This window comes from Falco rusticolus, chromosome W (genome assembly GCF_015220075.1).
Source record: "Falco rusticolus isolate bFalRus1 chromosome W, bFalRus1.pri, whole genome shotgun sequence".
Lineage (NCBI taxonomy): Eukaryota > Metazoa > Chordata > Aves > Falconiformes > Falconidae > Falco > Falco rusticolus.
The window spans coordinates 15330104-15349100 of record NC_051209.1 but is presented as its reverse complement, the minus strand read 5'-3'; the positions used below and the strand labels follow the sequence as shown (position 1 = coordinate 15349100).

Sequence of the window (18997 nt, the reverse complement as noted above, 5' to 3'; positions counted from 1 at the left end):
GGCTTCTTGTTTGCGCATAGCTTGTTTTCTTTCTCACCCTGCTTGTTCCAAGGACAATTTGAAGTTGCTCTGCAGCTTCAACTAACAGGCCTGGGTTGTCCAACCCGGACAATGGTAACATATGTCCTCGGTCTTTTAAAAATCCCTCTACACTTTCCTACCCAAACTATTCTATGATTCCAATGCACTGCATGTCTGCAGGACATGGCACCTCTGCTAGCCAGTCCTGGTGAGTGGGTAGAGAAGACAGAGCAGCGAGAAGCCTGGGAGCCTCTGGATGGCTGGTGCATGACTTGTGCTATGCTTGCTAACCCTTCCTGCTAAATGAAAAGAACACAATGAGTATAGGGCTACAGTGTCAAAATTGGGAGCCCCCCAGCGTTCCCTTTGGGCCTGGTTCACACACATATTTGCACACAGACACACGCATGTGGGCTGAGCACAGTCTAATCCTAAACCTACATGTGAATGCAAAGCTGAAGGTCAAATACTAAAGTCCTTAAACAGTCAAAATGTCCATTGATATCAATGTTATTCATTCCTGGGATGGTGCAATGAACCATGCATGTAGAGAGGAGGCAATAAATGCATCCCTTGTCCTAGAGCTGGTGGAAGCTGCTTCTGCCTTGGATGCTGGCTTAACTCCTAGTGTTCAAAGACCAGCCAGGGACCACAGGTGAAAAACCACAGTATTTTCTCCACTCAGATTTGCAGAGAAGGGATGAAAGGGTATGCTAAGCGACTTTATCTGTAATACAGAGGAACCACAGGGCAACCATGAATTGGGCTTTCAGGGTGCTACTTCTGCATGAGGGCTGAAGGGAAGGAACTCCAGGACCTAGTCTGGAAGAAGCTGTGTCAGTGCTGTCTTTTTAAACTGTTACATGTTTCTGTGGTCAGCTCCTGATGGGTGGCTCATGGGGAACTGCCATAAGGTAGTACCTTCCTTTTTTTTCTTCAGAGATCCTTTTAGTTTCCACCACAGGCTATCTTTCCTTTTCATCTTCTTCTCTACCATGGGCAGTGAGGACTCTTTCCTTCGGATTTCCCTCACTAGTCCATGAAAGACATCATCAATGTAGAAGCGGAGGGCAGCTGAAGTCTCAAAAAAGGAGCAGGAGTATTCTCTGGCTAAGCTCATTCCTTCTTCAGTTGAGACCTATAAAGAAAAGAAAAGTCCATAAATATTGCCTAATGCCCAGAGCATGAATCAATACGAGAACATTACAGTATGTACAGTCTGACTTTTTGGATACTGCAAATCACTGACCTTTAATTTTATAGGAAAATATTCTAACAGCACCTGACAGAGAAGATTCAAGAGTGAAAGGATCAGACTGAATCCATGAGATATTTGAACAGAGCATACAGGCAATATTCATGTGCTCAGCTATATTATTTCCCTAATACTGATGCATCAATTTTTCCATGCACTTCCTCTCTTTAGTGCAGTAAACTTTTAGTTTGATAGTGCTGGTACCTTTATTCCATAGATTGGTACAGACTACATAGAATTAAGGTTATGGAAAATCCCTGTTCACCATTAACCTAATCCTCAAGGCAACTTGACTCTTTAAACAGAGCTTTCATAGCTTAAGTTTTTTCAGTCACATTAATTTCTGAACATGCCTTGAAGTGTTCTGGTCTTGGCAAGCCTGTAATCTTACCACTTAGTTCATGCCTGAGCTGTATGAAGATCCAAAATCTATTTGTTTTTCAGCTCACCTCCCCTAAGTGACTTCATGTACTTATTGTTCTCAGAGAACATGGACAAAATGTGTCTTTGTATTTTGAGGAGCTGTAAGGGGAGAAATCACCAGAAATCTAGAGGGAACCAAGGCAGCTGTTTTTAAATTTGCCTGCATGTTGAAACAGGGGTCTTACTCCTAAAATTTCCATATCAGCTACCTCTTGGCTTTTGACCCGCCAGCTTCTGAAATGGAAGGGTGCTCAGCATGCTGATTAACATCTGGTTTAAATAGTTTGAATGCTTATCATAAGAGTATAACTGCCGACCACTTAAGGTATTTTTCATGTTTCAGGAGTTCAACCAGTAACATGTAGCAAGGCTGCAGCAAAACAAGGAGCAAACCGTATGAGCTTCTAAATGCTAAGCCAGGTTTCCAGCTAACAGGCTATCCATCCTTTTCAGTCTCTGAACATAAAACTGAATGAATGAACTGTATGAATACCATGTATGGTGTATATTCATCCATTACTGGATGCGTCAGGGAACATCGCCACAAAGGAAGAGGAAAAGGCTGAGGTACTTAATGCTTTTTTGCCTCAGTCTTTAACAGCAAGACCAGCTTCCCTCTGGGTACCCAGCCCCCTGAGCTGGAAGACAGGGATGAAGAGGAGCAGAATGGAGTCCCCACAGTCCAGGAGGAACCGATTAGTAACCTGCTCCTCCACCTGGATGTGGGGCCGGATGGGATCTACCCAAGGGTACTGTAGGGAGCTAGACAAAAAACTTGCCAAGTTGCTTTCCATCATTTATCAACAGTCCTGGCAAACTGTGGAGGTCCCAGTTGACTGGAGGTTAGCCAGTGTGATGCCCATCTACATGAAGGGCTGGAAGGATGATCCGGGGAACTTACAGGCCTGTCAGCCTGACCTCGGTGCCAGGGTAGGTGATGGGGCAGATCAACCTGAGTGCCATCACACAGCACGTGCAGGACAACCAGGGGATCAGGCCCAGACAGCATGGGTTTATGAAAGGCAGGTCCTGCTTGACAAACTTGATCTCCTTCTATGAAAAGATGACCCGCCTAGTGGATGAGGGAAAGGTTGTGGACATTGCCTACCTGGACACTAGTAAAGCCTTTGACACTGTGTCCCACAACATTCTCCTGGAGAAACTGGCTGCTCATGGTTGGGGTGGGTGTGCTCTACACTGAATTAAAACCTGGCTGGATGGGTGAGCACAAAGGGTAGTGGGGAATGGAGTTACATCCAGCTGGTGGCTGGTCACAAGAGGTGTTCCCCAGGACTCAGTGCTGGGGCCAGTCCTGTTTAATGTCTTTATCAATTATCTGGACAAGGGGATTGAGGGCACCTTCAGTCAGTTTGCAGATGACACCAGGCTGGGGGGTGGAGTGTTGATCTGCTGGAGGGCAGAAAGGCCCTGCAGAGGAATCTGGACAGACTGGATCGATGGGCCAAGGCCAGCTGTAAGAGGTTCAACAAGGCTCAGTGCCAGGTTCTACCCTTAGGTCGTACCAATCCCAAACAGTGCTGCGGGCTGGGGGCAGAGCGGCTGGGAACTGCCTGGTGGGAAAGGGCCTGGGGGAGCTGGTCGACAGCTGGCTGGACATGAGCCAGCCATGTGCCCAGGTGACCAAGGAGGCCAACAGCATCCTGGCTTGTGTCAGCAATGGTGTGGCCAACAGGACCAGGGCAGCGCCCATCCCCTTGCCCTCGGCACTGGTGAGGCTGCCCCTGGAATGGCGTGTTGGGTTCTGGGCCCCTTGCTCCCAGACAGACCTTGAGGGGCTGGAGTGTGTTCAGAGCCAGGCAGCGGGGCTGGGGAAGGGGCTGGAGCACAAGTCTTATGAGGAGCAGTGGAGGGAACTGGTATTGTTTAGCATGGAGAAAGAAAAAGAGGTTGAGGGGAGACTGTCTTGCTCACTACAACTACTCAAAAGGAGGTTGTAGCCAAGTGGGGTCTATCTCTTCTCCCAGATAACTGGTGACAGGACAAGAGGAATTGGCCTCAAGTTGCACTAGGGGAGGTTTAGATTAGATATTAGGAAAAATTTCTTCCCTGAAAGAGTGGTCAAGCATTGGACCAGGGTGCCCAGGGAGGTGGTAGAATCACCACTCCTGGAGGTGTTTAAAAAATGCGTAGATGCGGTGCTTAGGGACATGGTTTAGTGGTGGGCTTGGCAGCGCTGGGTTAATGGTTGGACTCGATGATCTTAAAGGTCTTTTATAACCTAAAAGATTCTATGATTCTATATTCAAATTCTAGGACAGAAATTCCAGCCTTTCATTTTATTTGTGTAACATGATTTATTCAAGTAACTTTCCAACTATCTGAATAAAAAGGCAAAAAATTCCTTTGAACAGTCTTGTGAAAGGGTAAAGAATAGGTTATGAAAAGTCTTGATTGCTACTGTCTACAACAAAACTAATTTTGGCTTTCATTTTTCTTATTTCTACCTTCATGTACGCAAAGTGCCATTTATATCTATTAGGGAAATTAACCCTGATGTTTGAAGATACAAACTCTTTCATACCTACCATGGGAAAATGCCATTTATGCTCAAGTTATGACACCAATTCATTTTTTTCCATCTGTCTGTAAAACTGGACACAGTTAGAAACAGGATTTGGGATGAAACAGAAAATCAGTTCATTCCAGCCTGAAGGGAAGTCTGCAGTGAGCATCTACCTGCCTAACACAGACCACACAATTCCTACACATCACCTTTGCATTGAGTCACACACTTTGTAACATCAGCAGGATCATTCCTCTACGTTACAGTCATAATCCTAATTTAATTAAGAATATTGTAAGGGTAAGCAGGGAAGTTGTATGCCAACCTGAATAATACTGGCTGACACAATGAAAGATTGTTACCACTTTCCAACTGCTGTAATTACCAACCTTTAGCAAAAGGAGATGGGTAGCAATATGGTCCTTATTTTCCTCTGGGCAGCTGTGCAAGCAAAAGGCGTGATTCAATATGTCTATTGGGCACCATTGAGTAATTGATTGTCTGGATAGAAGACTATTTTGGTCTATTTTGGACTTTATAATCATTTTTTCCCTTGCTATGCCTTGTTTGAGCTGAAGAAGGATTTTTTAAATTATTATTTTATTTTGTTAAAGACACTGCAATTCTGAGCAAATGATTACACAGAGCTGCAGTTTCAGTGAAGATTTTATACATTCATTACCTAAAAGGAAAAAAAAAAATCCACATAAATTGAAACATCCTTATGTTAAAGAATGGTAAGGTTGTAAATATAATTAGAGTGCAAGCACAGCAATACTCAAATATTAAAAATTGCCCTTCTTTTTGCTCTGTGATTTTCCTCGTCTTTGTTCCTCTAATTCCTCCTTTTTTTTTTTCCTTTTCTTTTCTAGGATGCAAACTATGTTTTCTCCCACCTGTAAAGAAGAACAACTACAGGGAAGACATGCTATGCTCTGTAATGAAACAAGACTGCTAAGAGCTGTGAGGATGGGTGAATACTCAGGAGAAATAAATTGTGCAGAAAAACTTCCTCACAGTCTCTATGTGGTCGGAGGCTTGTGATGGCCAAATTTGGCTGAATTTCTATAAAAAACGACAAAAGTTCTGTTTTGGACTTCAGCTTCCTGCCAAATTACAGAGACAACATTAAAGTTATTAATGGCAATAGTTCATTTCAAAGCGTGGTATTTTTCTAAAATCTTGCCCTCAGGAACTGATTAACTGTTTTGGTGAAATTTTATGAACTAATCTGCATGAAGAGGACACTTGGCACAATTTCAGGATTTTCAGCCTAAGTTTTTCAGCTTCAAGGCTGAAGACAGGCTTTTCTAAAATCTAATGCTGTCATAATTCCCATTACTGCTTCCAGCACCAATGAAAATATAGATATAGTGATTTAATTAATCTGTTTGCTGAAGCAACTGTAAATATAGAGATATGTCTAGAGGAAAAACACACATTTTTCTTTTGGTTCATAATTCAGTCAAGATACTGGACACCTCTAGAATGAGAAACAAGGAACAAAGCCCTTGATGAGGTCACTGATGCCCACATAATTCCAGGGACTTACCTTGTTCCCATCTTATTGCCAGAAGAGAAACTATATCATAGAAATCCATCCCAGATCTGCACAGCTCAGTGACTTGTCAACAAATTGTAGCTCCTGCAGGTCTGTGTCAGTAGAAGATATGATCTGTCAGTACGACATGGACAGACAGGTCAGGGAGCGAGGTCATGCTATTGAATATATATCTGGGAAGCAGAGCTTTACATCTCATCTTTAGAATAACCCTCCCTAATTGAATCTAGCATTGTTTCTCAGAGCATAATTCTGGTTATCTTGATTCCAATTCAGCTCATTTCTTTGCTGGTAAACCTTAAGAAGGTATTGAAGGTGGAAGACTGGTGTAGTGAAGATAATGAAAAATAAAAATTTAAGAGCTGGCAGGAGCTTCCTGAGTTTGACACAAACTTCAAAAACTGTGACTGGGCAGGGTTTGAATCAGGACTTACAGAAGCAGGGAATGAAGCTTGCAGCGTAACCAAAGAGCAAGATTCCCCTAGAAGAACAAGTCCATAAAATGGGCAGTGAAGCCTCATGACCATGATGTGTGAGCCCCAGGAAAACAAACTTGGCTGCAAACTGCATTTTATTGCATCAAGATTCTGTTTGTGGCTTTTGCAAACCTCCCTTGGAAAATTACAAGTGAGATTAAATGCAATGCTGACAGCCTGTGAAAGCCATGATGGATGAGCTGCCATCTTTAAGACAGCCGGTTCTCCTCTAAGGTCAGTTTCTGCACAACCACAATGAGAGCACAAACCCACTTGGGCTGGGTGGTGGGTGGGGAGGCAGTGGCAATCATTGGCCCCCATAGGCAGAGCATAAAAATATCTGTATCTGATAAGGAAAGTGCAAAGAAACTAAACAGATCAATAGTCGACCTCTGCCCTTGGACTGTCATTAGCTGGAAAATCTCCATCAGGATCAGACAATTTTGTTTTCAGCTTTGTCTCTCCTTTGGTCAAGGCAGCAACAGAAGCATACCAAAGTAGTTTTCATCGACAGAGATCGTATTAGCAGAATCAACAGCATGACCTTGGGTGAGCTAGCAGTGGTCATCATGCAGGATAGCAATGCACTACCACTCGTACATCTCATCCCTGCAATAGCATGGTCTACTTCAAATGGCTTTTACATTTTTACCCCCGTGATTGGCACCTCCAGGTTGCCATGGAGATGTCTGGAAGCTGCAGGTGGAGTGCTGAGGGTTGAAAGGATTCTTCTAAATTTTTGTTACAGACTTCCACCCTGGAAGTCCTCATAAACCTTGCAATGGGAAACTGATAATTATAGACCCAAAAGCTTTGTTCTACGAATATTTTTGGGTGGTTTTTTTTTTTGTGCTGAAGACATGTGGTCTTGATCACTAATTGGAGATAGAAGGGGGCTGCTTGTCTAAAACCCACTAAGGCTAATAGGAGGAATTCCAGTGGTTTTTGATCAAGCTCTGTATTTTTGGCAGGCAATAATTTATGTGAACTGTAAAAAACAAAAGGTACTTTTTAAGAACATAAGGAGGAAAGCAGCATCTTAAGCAGTCTTGTTTGCACCACAGAAAATAATAATAATAGTGGGAAAAGCTAAAAGTACTCTGAATGATGTCTAGGAAAGATCCACGTCCTCTTCCTTCATCTCTGGTGTTTTTTTCTGTTTCCCAATGGACCCCATTCCAGAAAACAAGAACCAGATGCCAGGTTGTGTATTAACACCTGGATATCAGTTTAGAGACAGGCAGGCGACCCAGAAGAATCCACATAAATGTTTAGGTCCCTTCCCATCACAGTCCATTCCCTCAGCATATCAGTACAAACATAATAAGCTTTTAGTACAAGTGCAAACCTGTAATATAACAGAAAAAAAAAAAAGAAATCAAAGGTATTCACAATTTTCTCAGTCTTTAATAAATAAATTTGCTAGGAGAAACATAGGAGTCGTCTCATGGGTCTAGAAAATGAATGCCATCCCAGATAACAAAAAGCAAAAAATGGGTATTGCCTATCTGAAATGAATAATAATTTTGTTTAATCTCATCACTGACCATTGAGTTTATGCTGAAGGTACTCCCACACAGCACCTGCAAATTCTCTCATTAATGATGAGCAACAACCAGGACTGACCATTTTTCACTATTCTCAGTTCATCACTCTATGTATAAGGTACCAGGAAGAAATTAGGTGACTCCCAGCCACCCAGCACTGACAAGTGTCAGGGACCTCCCCAGCAATCTGGACAGGGACAAGCTCAGTATTTTGATAGATGGGACTAGGTCCATCAAAGACTGAGTTGAGCATTCCTGCATTGCCATCTGCCTTTCCTACAGCCAAAGGCTTTCACTGTAAGCATTTGATTCTTGTTTTGAGAAACATACAACCCAATCCATTAACCCCAAAGCAGGCCTATTATACCTATGTCATTTTTGACAGTTATTCATTTTTTCATTGCATAAGTGTTGTATCAACAGGCATGGTGGCAGAGACTTTCTACACACTGGTAAAAGGATCTTTCCAAGCGTGAAATGCTACTGTTCAGGTCAAAGCTCAAATACTTGGATATTACAGCAGTAGCTAGTGTTGAAAACCTGAGCAGAACCGGACAAAACAGGAAACTCAATCTTTCTGTCTTTTTAAGAGAAGCAGTACTGTTGTAATTTGTTCACATAATATTTTTCATGGAATATTTTTTTTAGAAAGAAGAAAAAAATATTCCAAGCCCTTTTACCCTTCTCTTTCTTCAGTTATTTACATTTATAAACTGCCTATCATATTCTTGCCACTGAGCAATGACACCCCTGGAATGTCAGCCCTATCACTCCGTCTGGATGACTGCCCTCTGGAGACTGGAGCAGAAGCCTTCCAGGAAGACCCCTATTTGTGATTGGTTTTCTTTGTAATTCATACACCCACGCCTCCAGGAATGAGGTAGGCTTTCCATCCCACCTCATGTTTTCTCTGTGGTCCCACAGGTAAAATCACAGGGTACCCCGTGGTATCTCCTGTATTCTCCCTCCCAAACAGAAGCACTTCTACAGTTGATAGCTGAAATGTGGGTCTGTACAGGTGGAGAGTAGGATATATCCTTATCAAACCACTGGACCAGTCTCTCCACAGCTGAGATGGTGGAGGCAGAAACGCTATCTTCATAGTCCTGGAGATGGCAAACCATTTCATCCACTGTTGGTGGTGTGTTGTGTCTCCAGCCCACTATTGCCATCCAGTTAGCATATGATGATGGTGCACTCCATACCAATTTCTGTTACATGGATTGTGTGCATAGGACTTTGTCAGGATCTGTGGGTGACTGTGGATCATCCTGATCATAATAAATAATCTCTTTCACAGTTAATTCTGTCAAGTACTGGATACTTTTATTGTAGTCCACTTGCCTGGGCAACATGTAATATCCTCTTTGTAGGGATATCTTTCCTTAAACCTTGACAGGAGTCACTTCCAGAGGCTGAGAACCTGCATTCCTTTTCCAATTTCCTTGTCAATTCCTCCGTTTTTAATAAGTGATCCTAGCTGCTTGGCTTCCCTGCTGTCTAATTCTACACTATTAGCCCCATTATCCCAATGTTGAAGCAACCAGGTATTCACTTGGTTGACAGGCATAATCTTTCCACATATCTCACAGTTCATTCAGAGACAGGGATTAAGAGGTTACCTATTGTTCATCTTCTCCATCTTGTTCCTGTGATGGGCCTGCTTCATCATTCTCCTGGACCAAACAAGCTGCTTTCCATTTCCATTTCTTCTTCTGTATCAGGGCCACTGATACTGCCATGGGCTGGTCTTCTGCATCACTTGTGGGGTCCACAGCAACCACAGTGACCACCACAGGGGCTGGAGTAGCCACAATGCCTGCTGTGGGGGCTGGAGTAGCAACAGGGGCTGGAGTAGCAACAGGGGCTGGAGCAACTGTTGTTTCTGCCACAGAGGCTGGAGTAGTTACAATTAGTCGCTTAATTCTCCACCACATCGAGGAGGTGAAAACCACATTCAGTATTCCTAGCAACAGGATCAGGACCTGTGCTATGGTGGTTCCAACGGTCCAAAGATAGTCAGAATATGCAAAAATTCTAAATGCTTCAGTAATTAACCCTGGGGAGAAGAGGGAGGTTTAGACCTTATCCATAGGTTGACTTTCAGGAAAAGAAAAGCCAAAGGTGCAGTTGGCATTCCTCATCAGGGACCACCCGACACACAGGGGTGACAACACCACTAAGTACACAGACCAGATCAGTCTTATGACCAGAGAGTCCACCATATAATAAACCAGTACAATATAGTACAGCACTATGATAACTAGCTCAGGTCCCAAGGACAACAAACAGCATAACAGGGAACACATAGTGCAAGTAAAGTAAATAACACCACCCTGAGACCATGGGCAGCAACTTTAAGAGCAGAGAAATCAGCGTTGTGGCCAGAAATTATTAATCCAACACAAACAATACCGACAAAAATTTTGTTCTAACAAACTCCAGTTGGACCTGGTGCTATCTGAACCCTTGGTGCCCCACATTGGGCACCAAAAAGGACTGTCGTGGTTTAACCCCAGCCAGTAACTAAGTAACACAGCCACTCACTCACTCCTCCCTCATCCCAAGGGATGGGGAGGAAAATCAGAAAGGAATGTAAAACTCGAGAATTGAGATAAGAACAATTTAATAATTGAAATAAAATAACAACCACCATAACAACAAAAAGAATACTAGCAATAACAATAATAATCGGTTATAATGAAAAGGAAGGAGAAGGGGAGAGGAATGAAATCCAAAGGGAAGGGAGAAAAGAAAAGAATTGATGCACAATTCAGCTGCTCACCACCGGCTGACCGATGCCCAGACAGTCCCCAAGCAACGATCAGTGACCCCCAGCCAACACCCCCCCTACCCAGTTTATATACCGAACATGACATCCCATGGCCTGGAATACCCCTTTGGCTAGTTGGGGTCAGCTGTCCTGCCTGTGTCCCCTCCCCATTCCCTGTGCCCTTCCAGCCCTCTCACTGGCAGGGCCTGAGAATCTGAAAAGTCTTTGACTTAGTATAAACATTACCCAGCAACAACTAAAACCATCCATGTGTTATCAAAATTGTTCTCACACCGACTCCAAGACACTGCTCCAGGTACTAAGAACATTAACTCTATCCCAGCTGAAACCAGGACAGGGGGGAAAACAAGATCAAGTGGAAATCAATTCAGACTGAAAGAAATGTTGAAGGCTAGGCTTTGTCAGAAACCAGTGTTTTATCTTTCTGGCCAGACATTCAGTATAACTATGTTTCAGGTCTAAACAAATGCACAGTAAAAGCAAAAGTAATACAGAAACCCTTGGTGTTAAAATCTCTAGTTTCCATCTCCCTCAACATAAATATTCTGCTTTGTTTCAGAATTTAAAATGGATTTTAAACAGAATTATTGCTTAAAAATATAATGGTGAAACTTTTCCTTTTTCAAACATAAACATTTTTACATTTATGTATGAACCCTTTTGTAAATGTATACACTGTGGTCATCAATTTGATTTGGCCAATATTCCACTAGAATTCACAACTGTTTCCACTGGCAGAAATCAGTATTTTTCATTCAACCAAATATGTGCACCTTATGTTTTTTCCTTAGTCCCTGGGGAAGCAGGCACCTCTTTTCAGCAGCTTGAGCAGCAAACGAGTAACCTGCTACAGAAATATGAGAGGAGAATTTCATGTCAACACCATTACTCTTAAATCTATTTGGAAGTCTTCAGAAGTAATTAGTTGAACAAACCTCACTCTGACTTCATGGCAGGCAGTTCTGCAGGCTCAGGTTTGCTGGCTTTCTAGATTACAAGGTTAGATTAGATAAAAGCTGCCGTACAATTAATCATTATCACGAGGGTATTGCAATTAGTTCTGTTCCTCTTTCTCCCTCCCCAGAGTTACATGGAAAATGGCATCTCAGAAGAGTTTTCCATGTTTTCCTCCCCACCTTGTCACTCTGTGACACTTTTTACTGATTTCACACTTAAGAATTTTTGGTGACCAGAATGGGGTCTATTGTGAATGGCCATGGGTGTAGGACAGGATTAGCAGGCTGGCCCAAGGAGAAGATGTGGTCTCGGTGTACTTATGCACTGACAGACTGGATACCAGGGAAATAACACATAGCACAGCCCTACTGTAAGAGTCGGTCTAAAGAGAATGATATTGTCTCAACATTGCTAACAGAGACCTGGAGATGGAATGTGGTCCTCATGGACACCGAGACCCAGTGACCCTGAAAGAGAACTGCATGGTACGAGGAGTACTATGCCGCTCCTTGATACCCAGCACTGAAAGGAACAACTATGATAAGGCCGCATAACAACTGTCTGGAAGAAGAATCACAACTGTTGTCATAACAACGAACCAGAACATGTGTGATAACCTTGCTCGAGAAGGCAGAGACTGACAACAATCCATGGACCAGAGGAGGAGCAACGTGTGTTGCTCAGCATAAAAGATGACTCCTTAGCAACCGAACTTTGGAGATCTTCCCCACCAAGGATCACGACGATCGGAAGGACAGTGGGACGCTGCCTAGACCTGGGACCATAGGAACGCCTTGGACTCATGGCGGTAGCTATAATCTTCTTTCCTTTTTTCTTTTTACTTTACCTTTTCCTTCACTTTCTGTCTTTCTACCTATCGTATGCCGCTTTACGGGCAAACAATAAAATTGTGCTGTTTGATTGAAGCATAACCCCTTGGCGTGGTCGCCTTGATTTTTTTGAGCTTCGAGATCATAGTAAACGAACCTTCACAAGTCCACTGAGTGGACCATGACATTAAATTGGCATCACGGACAGGATCCTGAGAGACAGAGGTGTGTAGGTTGTATGTGATTTGTAACAGGGGAAGGATGTTTCATTCTAGCCACACCTGGCCCTACACTCAGCAGGGTGAGAGGTGTCCAGAAAGCGAGGGGGATGATTCGAATTTCCTGCATACCACACACGCCTAGGACTTAGCACTCCAAACTCTGATTGAGGGCTCTGTCTGTTGGGATCCAACTAAAAGAACTCGAAGTGCAAGAGGGAAAGTGCTAAAAAGGGGGGCTGCCCTCGTGTTAATGATAATTTGTCTGCTCTGCTCGGGAAAGTGAAGGGACAACCTTGTAGTAACTATAAGCTGCCTTCTCGAAGCAGATTTTTGGTCCCTTCAACCATTCGGGGAAGAGAAGGGCGACACAGCAGTGGCTGTGTGTTTGTAACTAAGTCTAGCCTCCCTAAAGTGGGTTGGGTCCCTTCGTAGTGAGAATGGCTGAAAAGGCTGATAAACAAAATCCTTTGTTAATGAAAGATCAGGACATGTTTTACACATTTCTGGTAAAGTATGTGGATCGTCCCTCTGTACCCGGAGAAGATTAGGCTCGACATAATTGGACAAACTTGCGGAATGTAGTGGACCGAGTGACCTCTTTACAGACAAGCTAAAGTTAGATCAGATAAGGGCAAATCTATAGTCTGTGCTATTTTAGGAGCTAGCCTAGTTGAAGCAATCGAAGATCGCCTTAGAAAACGTAGCAATGGAAACAAAATTATAGAATCCCTTGAAAATTTGGTGAAAGTTCTGCAAAAAATGAATTATGACTTAGAACAATTAGAGAAAGAAAGGGAAGAAAACTGCTTATTAAAAACCACTCTGAAGGCAGAATGTTCTAAAAAGACACTGAAGCCCTGAGTGAAATAGAGCTGGAAGTAGAGGAAAAGGGTATTCACCCAATATACCCTCAGAAGGAATTAGAGGAGGCGAGAAAACGTATGTGGAAAACCCTCAAGTGAGACCCTTAATTAAAACAGAATATACTTATCTGAATGAGGATGATGATTATCCTCACATTACAACCAAAGAGATACCATATACTGCCACTGAGCTAGCCAAACTGAAAAGAGAGTATGGATGTCTTCCTAAAGAATCCAAAACAGAGTACGTGGCACATATCCTTAACTGGGGGAGTCAAGGACCCTATGGAAGTGTCAAAGTATTGGGGTGAGTTTGTACAAACCCCCATACCCACTCAGAAGTGCGACTGAGTCCTGCTGGACACATGGCAGGCTATTTGTTGTTTGCCTGCAAAGGCATGAAGCAGAAATACTGTTGCAGAGGCAGATGTGTATGGGGAAATTTAGATGCTTGGAAGTTGGTTGTGAAAGACTGATGGACGATCTAATAGGATTAGAAAAAGGTTTGAGTTGATTGTTACTAGGTAATCGTGATGTGGAAAAGTTGATAGAAGCAACAGGGAACATGTACAGAAGGTAAGAGAAGAAGAGCTGGGTCATGCTAAACTGGTAGAGGAGACAAGGCAGAGGCAGAGGAGGAATGTCAGGCAGAAGCGAAAGAGTGAAACCTCTCCTATGGGACCTGATCACTGTGCATATTGTAGGGAAAGTGGACACTGGAAGCGAGATTGCCCTAAGCTGAAGAACCATCAGGGGGTTCCGGTGACTGGATTATGAAAACTGAAATAAAATGCACTCTGTTTATTGTATTTTTTAAAGATGAATTTGTTTTAATTAGATATCTATCTACTATACAGATTTTAAACTTCAGTAAGAACCTGATGTTCATCTGGGGTAAAGCGATAAAGCTTACCTGAAATAAAAGGATTTATGGTACTTCATATAAGGTGGTTCTAAGTGTTTCTGAAACTCTAGTGACATTAAAAGACATACAGCCTATCTTTATTAATCTAATGAATTTAATGCTAGAAAACACTGAAATTAAAATGGTATCTAATCAAGCAGTTAGTGCTCTGTTTTTTACATCAAATATCTATGGGATAAAATAAATATAATACTTAAATATTGCTTAAATCAATGGCTAAAAATCAAAGAATGGAGGCAGAATGACTTAACCATTCACGCCCATTCACTTTCCCAGTTAATCTCTAAACACAAAAGAGATCAAATTCAGAAAGGACTGGACACAGCTGCAGTACAAATGGGTGGAAGGGAATGGAGGATGGAGGGAGCCTTGCCACCAGATTGGATATGAACAATGAGATAAGGAGGTTTGGTTTTTTATTCCTCCCACAGTTTTTACACACTTGTTCCCCCACATTGTTTCAGAGAAAATGGGAAGTGTTTATTCTTTATGTTGATGAATGTAATTAAAACCTGTTTTAAGGAGTACAGACAAACCCATTTCTTAAAAGTTTAAAAATTACAGGCATACTTTAAGTACAACAATAATTTCACTGAAGCCATCAGAAAATAAAAACATTATTTTAAAATAATAAATTTGTTGGTTTTGATTTTCTGTAATATTTCTCCTAACAGAAAATTGTAATTGCAGATTAATTTTATTCTTGTCATCCTGTTGATGGATTTGAGGCAAGTGACATACAACATTGAATGTATTGTGTAGGGGATCACGTTCCAAATAAGAGCTTTGTCTGACCAAGCTACTACAGTCTGTCTGATTGTTGCAGAATTGTCATTAAATGGAAATGGTGCCTTGGAATGCTGAACTTAATGTTATGTTTCCAAATATCATGAATAACATTACAGCAGCTTTAATGAATTTCATAGGAGAAAAATTTCATTTTAAAAAGCAACAATATGAGCCCTGGTGCCCTGGTTAAATTCCAGTCTGGCTAATTGCATTCTGACACCTACTGTTTCTCAGCTGTTTGAATTTTGTATGTGTCTGTACCTCAGTGTTTGTCCATGGATATGTTAGTGCCATACAGGGTCAGCTCATGGCTGTCTGTCACCCCAGAGTTAGTTGGTTACCACTCTTGACCATCCAACCCATAATTACATACATGACCTTGAAAAGATTCCTTTCAATCTACCTTCCCACAGTTCATCAAGTTACTTAGATGTTGCTTAACCTAACAAGTAAGTATAGATATTACTTATTTCGGTGTTTGTTAAACATATAGCACAACCTCAGGTCCCAGTTCTGAAACAATGAGCTGTTGAAACCTATTAAACATTTGCTTAAAGCTGGGCACATAGATGACCTCCCCCACCCTAGTACTTTCATTTAGGTCAGAGGCACTCCAAGCAATATCTTCTAATCACCTCCACTTAACTGTGCATTGCTTTGAATCGAGGAGTGGTAGCTGAGAACATGACCTGAACTATGGATGACATTTAAGTGAAGATATGCCCCAGGAGCACAACTAATCCATCTCAGCACCAAATAATCATGGAGACAAGGGGCCTGGAGTAGAGCTAGTCCAAAGTTAAAAATCAATTCCTGAAATGTGGAGTTCAGAATAAACTGTTTTGTCCTACAGCTCTGCTCCTGCTGATTCATACTACTTGCTTCTGTAGACATAGTCATATTCAAGCGCTTTATTCAAAGCAGCAGATCTGCGCTGTGTCATCTTATTAGTCTTTGGTGTCCCATGGCTCAGTGTCTGGATTGCAAAATATTTGAGAAAACCCTTCTGACATTGCCGTACTTGACAGTTGTAAAGGGCTTATGGAGGAAGATTCTGAAGACCAAAATCCCAGCTCATTGAAAGCTTTTAAAAAAATATAGGACCATGATTTGGGATTCCCTTGAGACACATTCAGGCAGAGTCTTCAGTGACAACCCTGAATAATAGCTTTTTGTGTGTTTGTCACATCTCAAAGATACAATTTCTAATATATCCAAGAGCCTCCCCATGTCCTTTAATCTTGAGTATCTTGAGTGCCGTTTGTGATATCCAATTTGGGCATTCATGCACACTAGTTTTCCTGTTTGGGAGAGCTGACAAGATCATCAAAGACCATGTAAAACATTTTAATCAGGCATAAATTTTTATATGCATTGACAGTGATTAAAATATAAAAGCCCAACAGAGCCAAATATCACTGGAAGAGTGTCTTCATATCCTTTAATCAACAGAGTAATCCTGAAAATCTCATCTATAGGTAATTCTAGGTAATCTATCATATCCCATTTCTGATGGGATCAGGTGCAATGTCCTGTTTTCTCAGCAGAGCAACTGAATCCACCTCCCTCCCCATCTGTATATAAGTAGCCCAGAAGCTGCACAGATTGGATTGCACTTTGCATATGGCACTGTTGTTTGAAGCCTCAAGCTGCGTGTTAAACTGCAGCTGGATTGTCACCATTAAGGCTTTGTCACAGTCTGATTTAGGGAGAGAAACGATGATCTGGAAACAGATGTGAAGTTTTAAATGTACATCATCAGATCATCAGGACTAATTCAGGCTTAACACTGCCTGGGATTTTCTTCAAGTAGATGAAAGAAGACAAAGAAATGGGGAGAAGAGTGACAGGATAAGTGGAAAAGAGTAGACAGGATCATGTGAGCACAGATGCTAATGAACTGAAAAACACCATTTTATTTATCTGTTACATATGTCTGCACAGAAGCCAGTCATTTGAAAGCAATCATAGTGTGTATAAAGACCCTCTTAAGATTTCCATATAGGAAAACTCCCCCCACCTCCCATTTCAAAGTTTCTGCTTAAGAATAAGGACATTTTCTGTTCAGTAACAGGTCACAGCCAAGCTGTTTCTAAGATGGTCTCTCTGTAACTCACTCCCTGGCACAAACACACACATCGATACAAACAGCAAGGGGGAAGTGGAGAGGAAGCAAAAGGAAAAGGGAGCCAAGATTGCTACAGACTTTGGGAGTGCCACAGTCAGTGCTCTCATAGTCAAAGAAATCTGCTTTATGGGTGGTGGTGGCTCAAAGCTTGTGTATAAATCAAAGTGAATTCAAGTCTTGCATGTCCCCATCTTACCTGAACACTAATAACACGGCCACTGGCTTTTCAGGCAAAGATAATCTCACATGTATTTCTGTATTTTAACTCTTTTTTTTTTTCAGTCTGAGTTTAAGAAACCTTTAATTAAATCTACATATTTATGAGAAAAAAATTAAAAATTAAAAACCTGTATTTAATGGCTGGTAACTTCCAAAGAAAACAGGGGTTTTTTCCATGAAAATCCTGACTGCATCTTTTCCCATGTTGACCATGATAATCTCCAACAAAAATAGTGTGATCCCTTTTGAAGTGAAAACAAAGAACATTTGGATGTGATTGGCCAAGGCTGCTTTAAGATCCATAAGATATGAATGAAAAATACTGTTAAGTCATTAATTTATTACCAATCGTAGTGTGTTGCTCTTTAATTAAACCACATCTTGTGCTACTGATTCTTAGCGGTAGTCTACAACATATGCTACAGAAACCTCTGAGGTAGCCAAGGAAAATCTGGCCAAAACCAGCAGATAAGTTGCTTACCTGTCTGAACTCTTCCAGATCTATTTTGTTTCCCACCAGCACCAAGGGGATGTCATAGGTGTGCTGGACACGATAAATCAGTTCCTTAAATTCAGAAGCTTCTTGAAAGGATTGGCGGTCCGTGATGGAATAGCAGATAATGAAGTCTTCTCCACCTCGCATGTATTGGTCCCTCATGGCTGTGAATTCTGCCTGTGGAATAGGATGAACACGCTCAGTAATTTCACAAACAAAATTATTCATCTGTAAATAAAGAAGTTGCTGAAAACTTCTCCCATTCCCTGCATAATTTCACATTGCTTGTTTTATTGTTTTAAATACTGCTTGCTGAAACTTGTGCATCCTTCTGGGGTCATCATCCTGCATAATACATCACCAGGATTTCTCTTAGGACCTTTTTTTCCCCTTTTCCCATCAAGGGAACTCTAAGAATATGAGCTTATTATGCCAGTGCCTGCATAGAGAAAGTACTGTCTTAAGTATTTCTAGAACCTTCTGCAGCACTTTTGGTACACAACGATGACTTGCAGTTGAATTAATACTAACAGGTGCAAAAGAAGAGCTATATTATTGTCTATGGGTCGGAGACAGGTACAAACTCCTTATTAAGCACTCAATTCAAAAGCTCAGGAATATCAAAGTGACGTTTATTGAATCCCACCAGCTTTTGAATAGTGCCTAGCAATACAGGAATATAATCTACAAAAAGTCCTTCTCTTTCCAGTGCTCTCAGAGAAGAGAGGGGTTTCAGTTCAGTGTGGGATAGTACCACTAAATGAAAACAAAAAATTTCAAATACTGTGAGAATTGGCCCAATTTTCTCCTCCTGCAATTTTCTCTATTTATGTATGTATTTATTTTCACAGCAACACTTCTGGTGACCGGTATGGTTTTTCAGAAGTATTTAACAACTGCCACGTTATACAAAAATCTAGATTTAGTTTTCAAAAACTAGTCTCAGGCACTATGGATGGAGAATATGT

General features: G+C 41.7%; 1 protein-coding gene across 1 annotated transcript; it reads right to left on the bottom strand.

Annotated features, from left to right (window-relative positions):
* Positions 1-558: 558 nt before the first annotated feature.
* LOC119140879 (GTP-binding protein Rit2-like) lies at positions 559-18203 on the bottom strand. Its single transcript, XM_037372534.1, has 2 exons — positions 18015-18203; positions 559-1159 (listed from the first exon to the last, which is right to left on the bottom strand). The coding sequence occupies exons 1-2, from the start codon at positions 18189-18191 to the stop codon at positions 881-883; spliced, it is 456 nt and encodes a 151-aa protein (XP_037228431.1). The 5' UTR covers positions 18192-18203; the 3' UTR covers positions 559-880.
* Positions 18204-18997: the final 794 nt, after the last annotated feature.

Coding starts and splice junctions, on each gene's coding strand:
- LOC119140879 (XM_037372534.1), bottom strand. CDS start 18,191: ATGAGGGACCAATACATGCGAGGTGGAGAAGACTTCATTATCTGCTAT. Junction 1,160..18,014: donor ATCTGGAAGAGTTCAGACAG/GTAAGCAACTTA, acceptor TTTTCTTTATAG/GTCTCAACTGAAGAAGGAAT.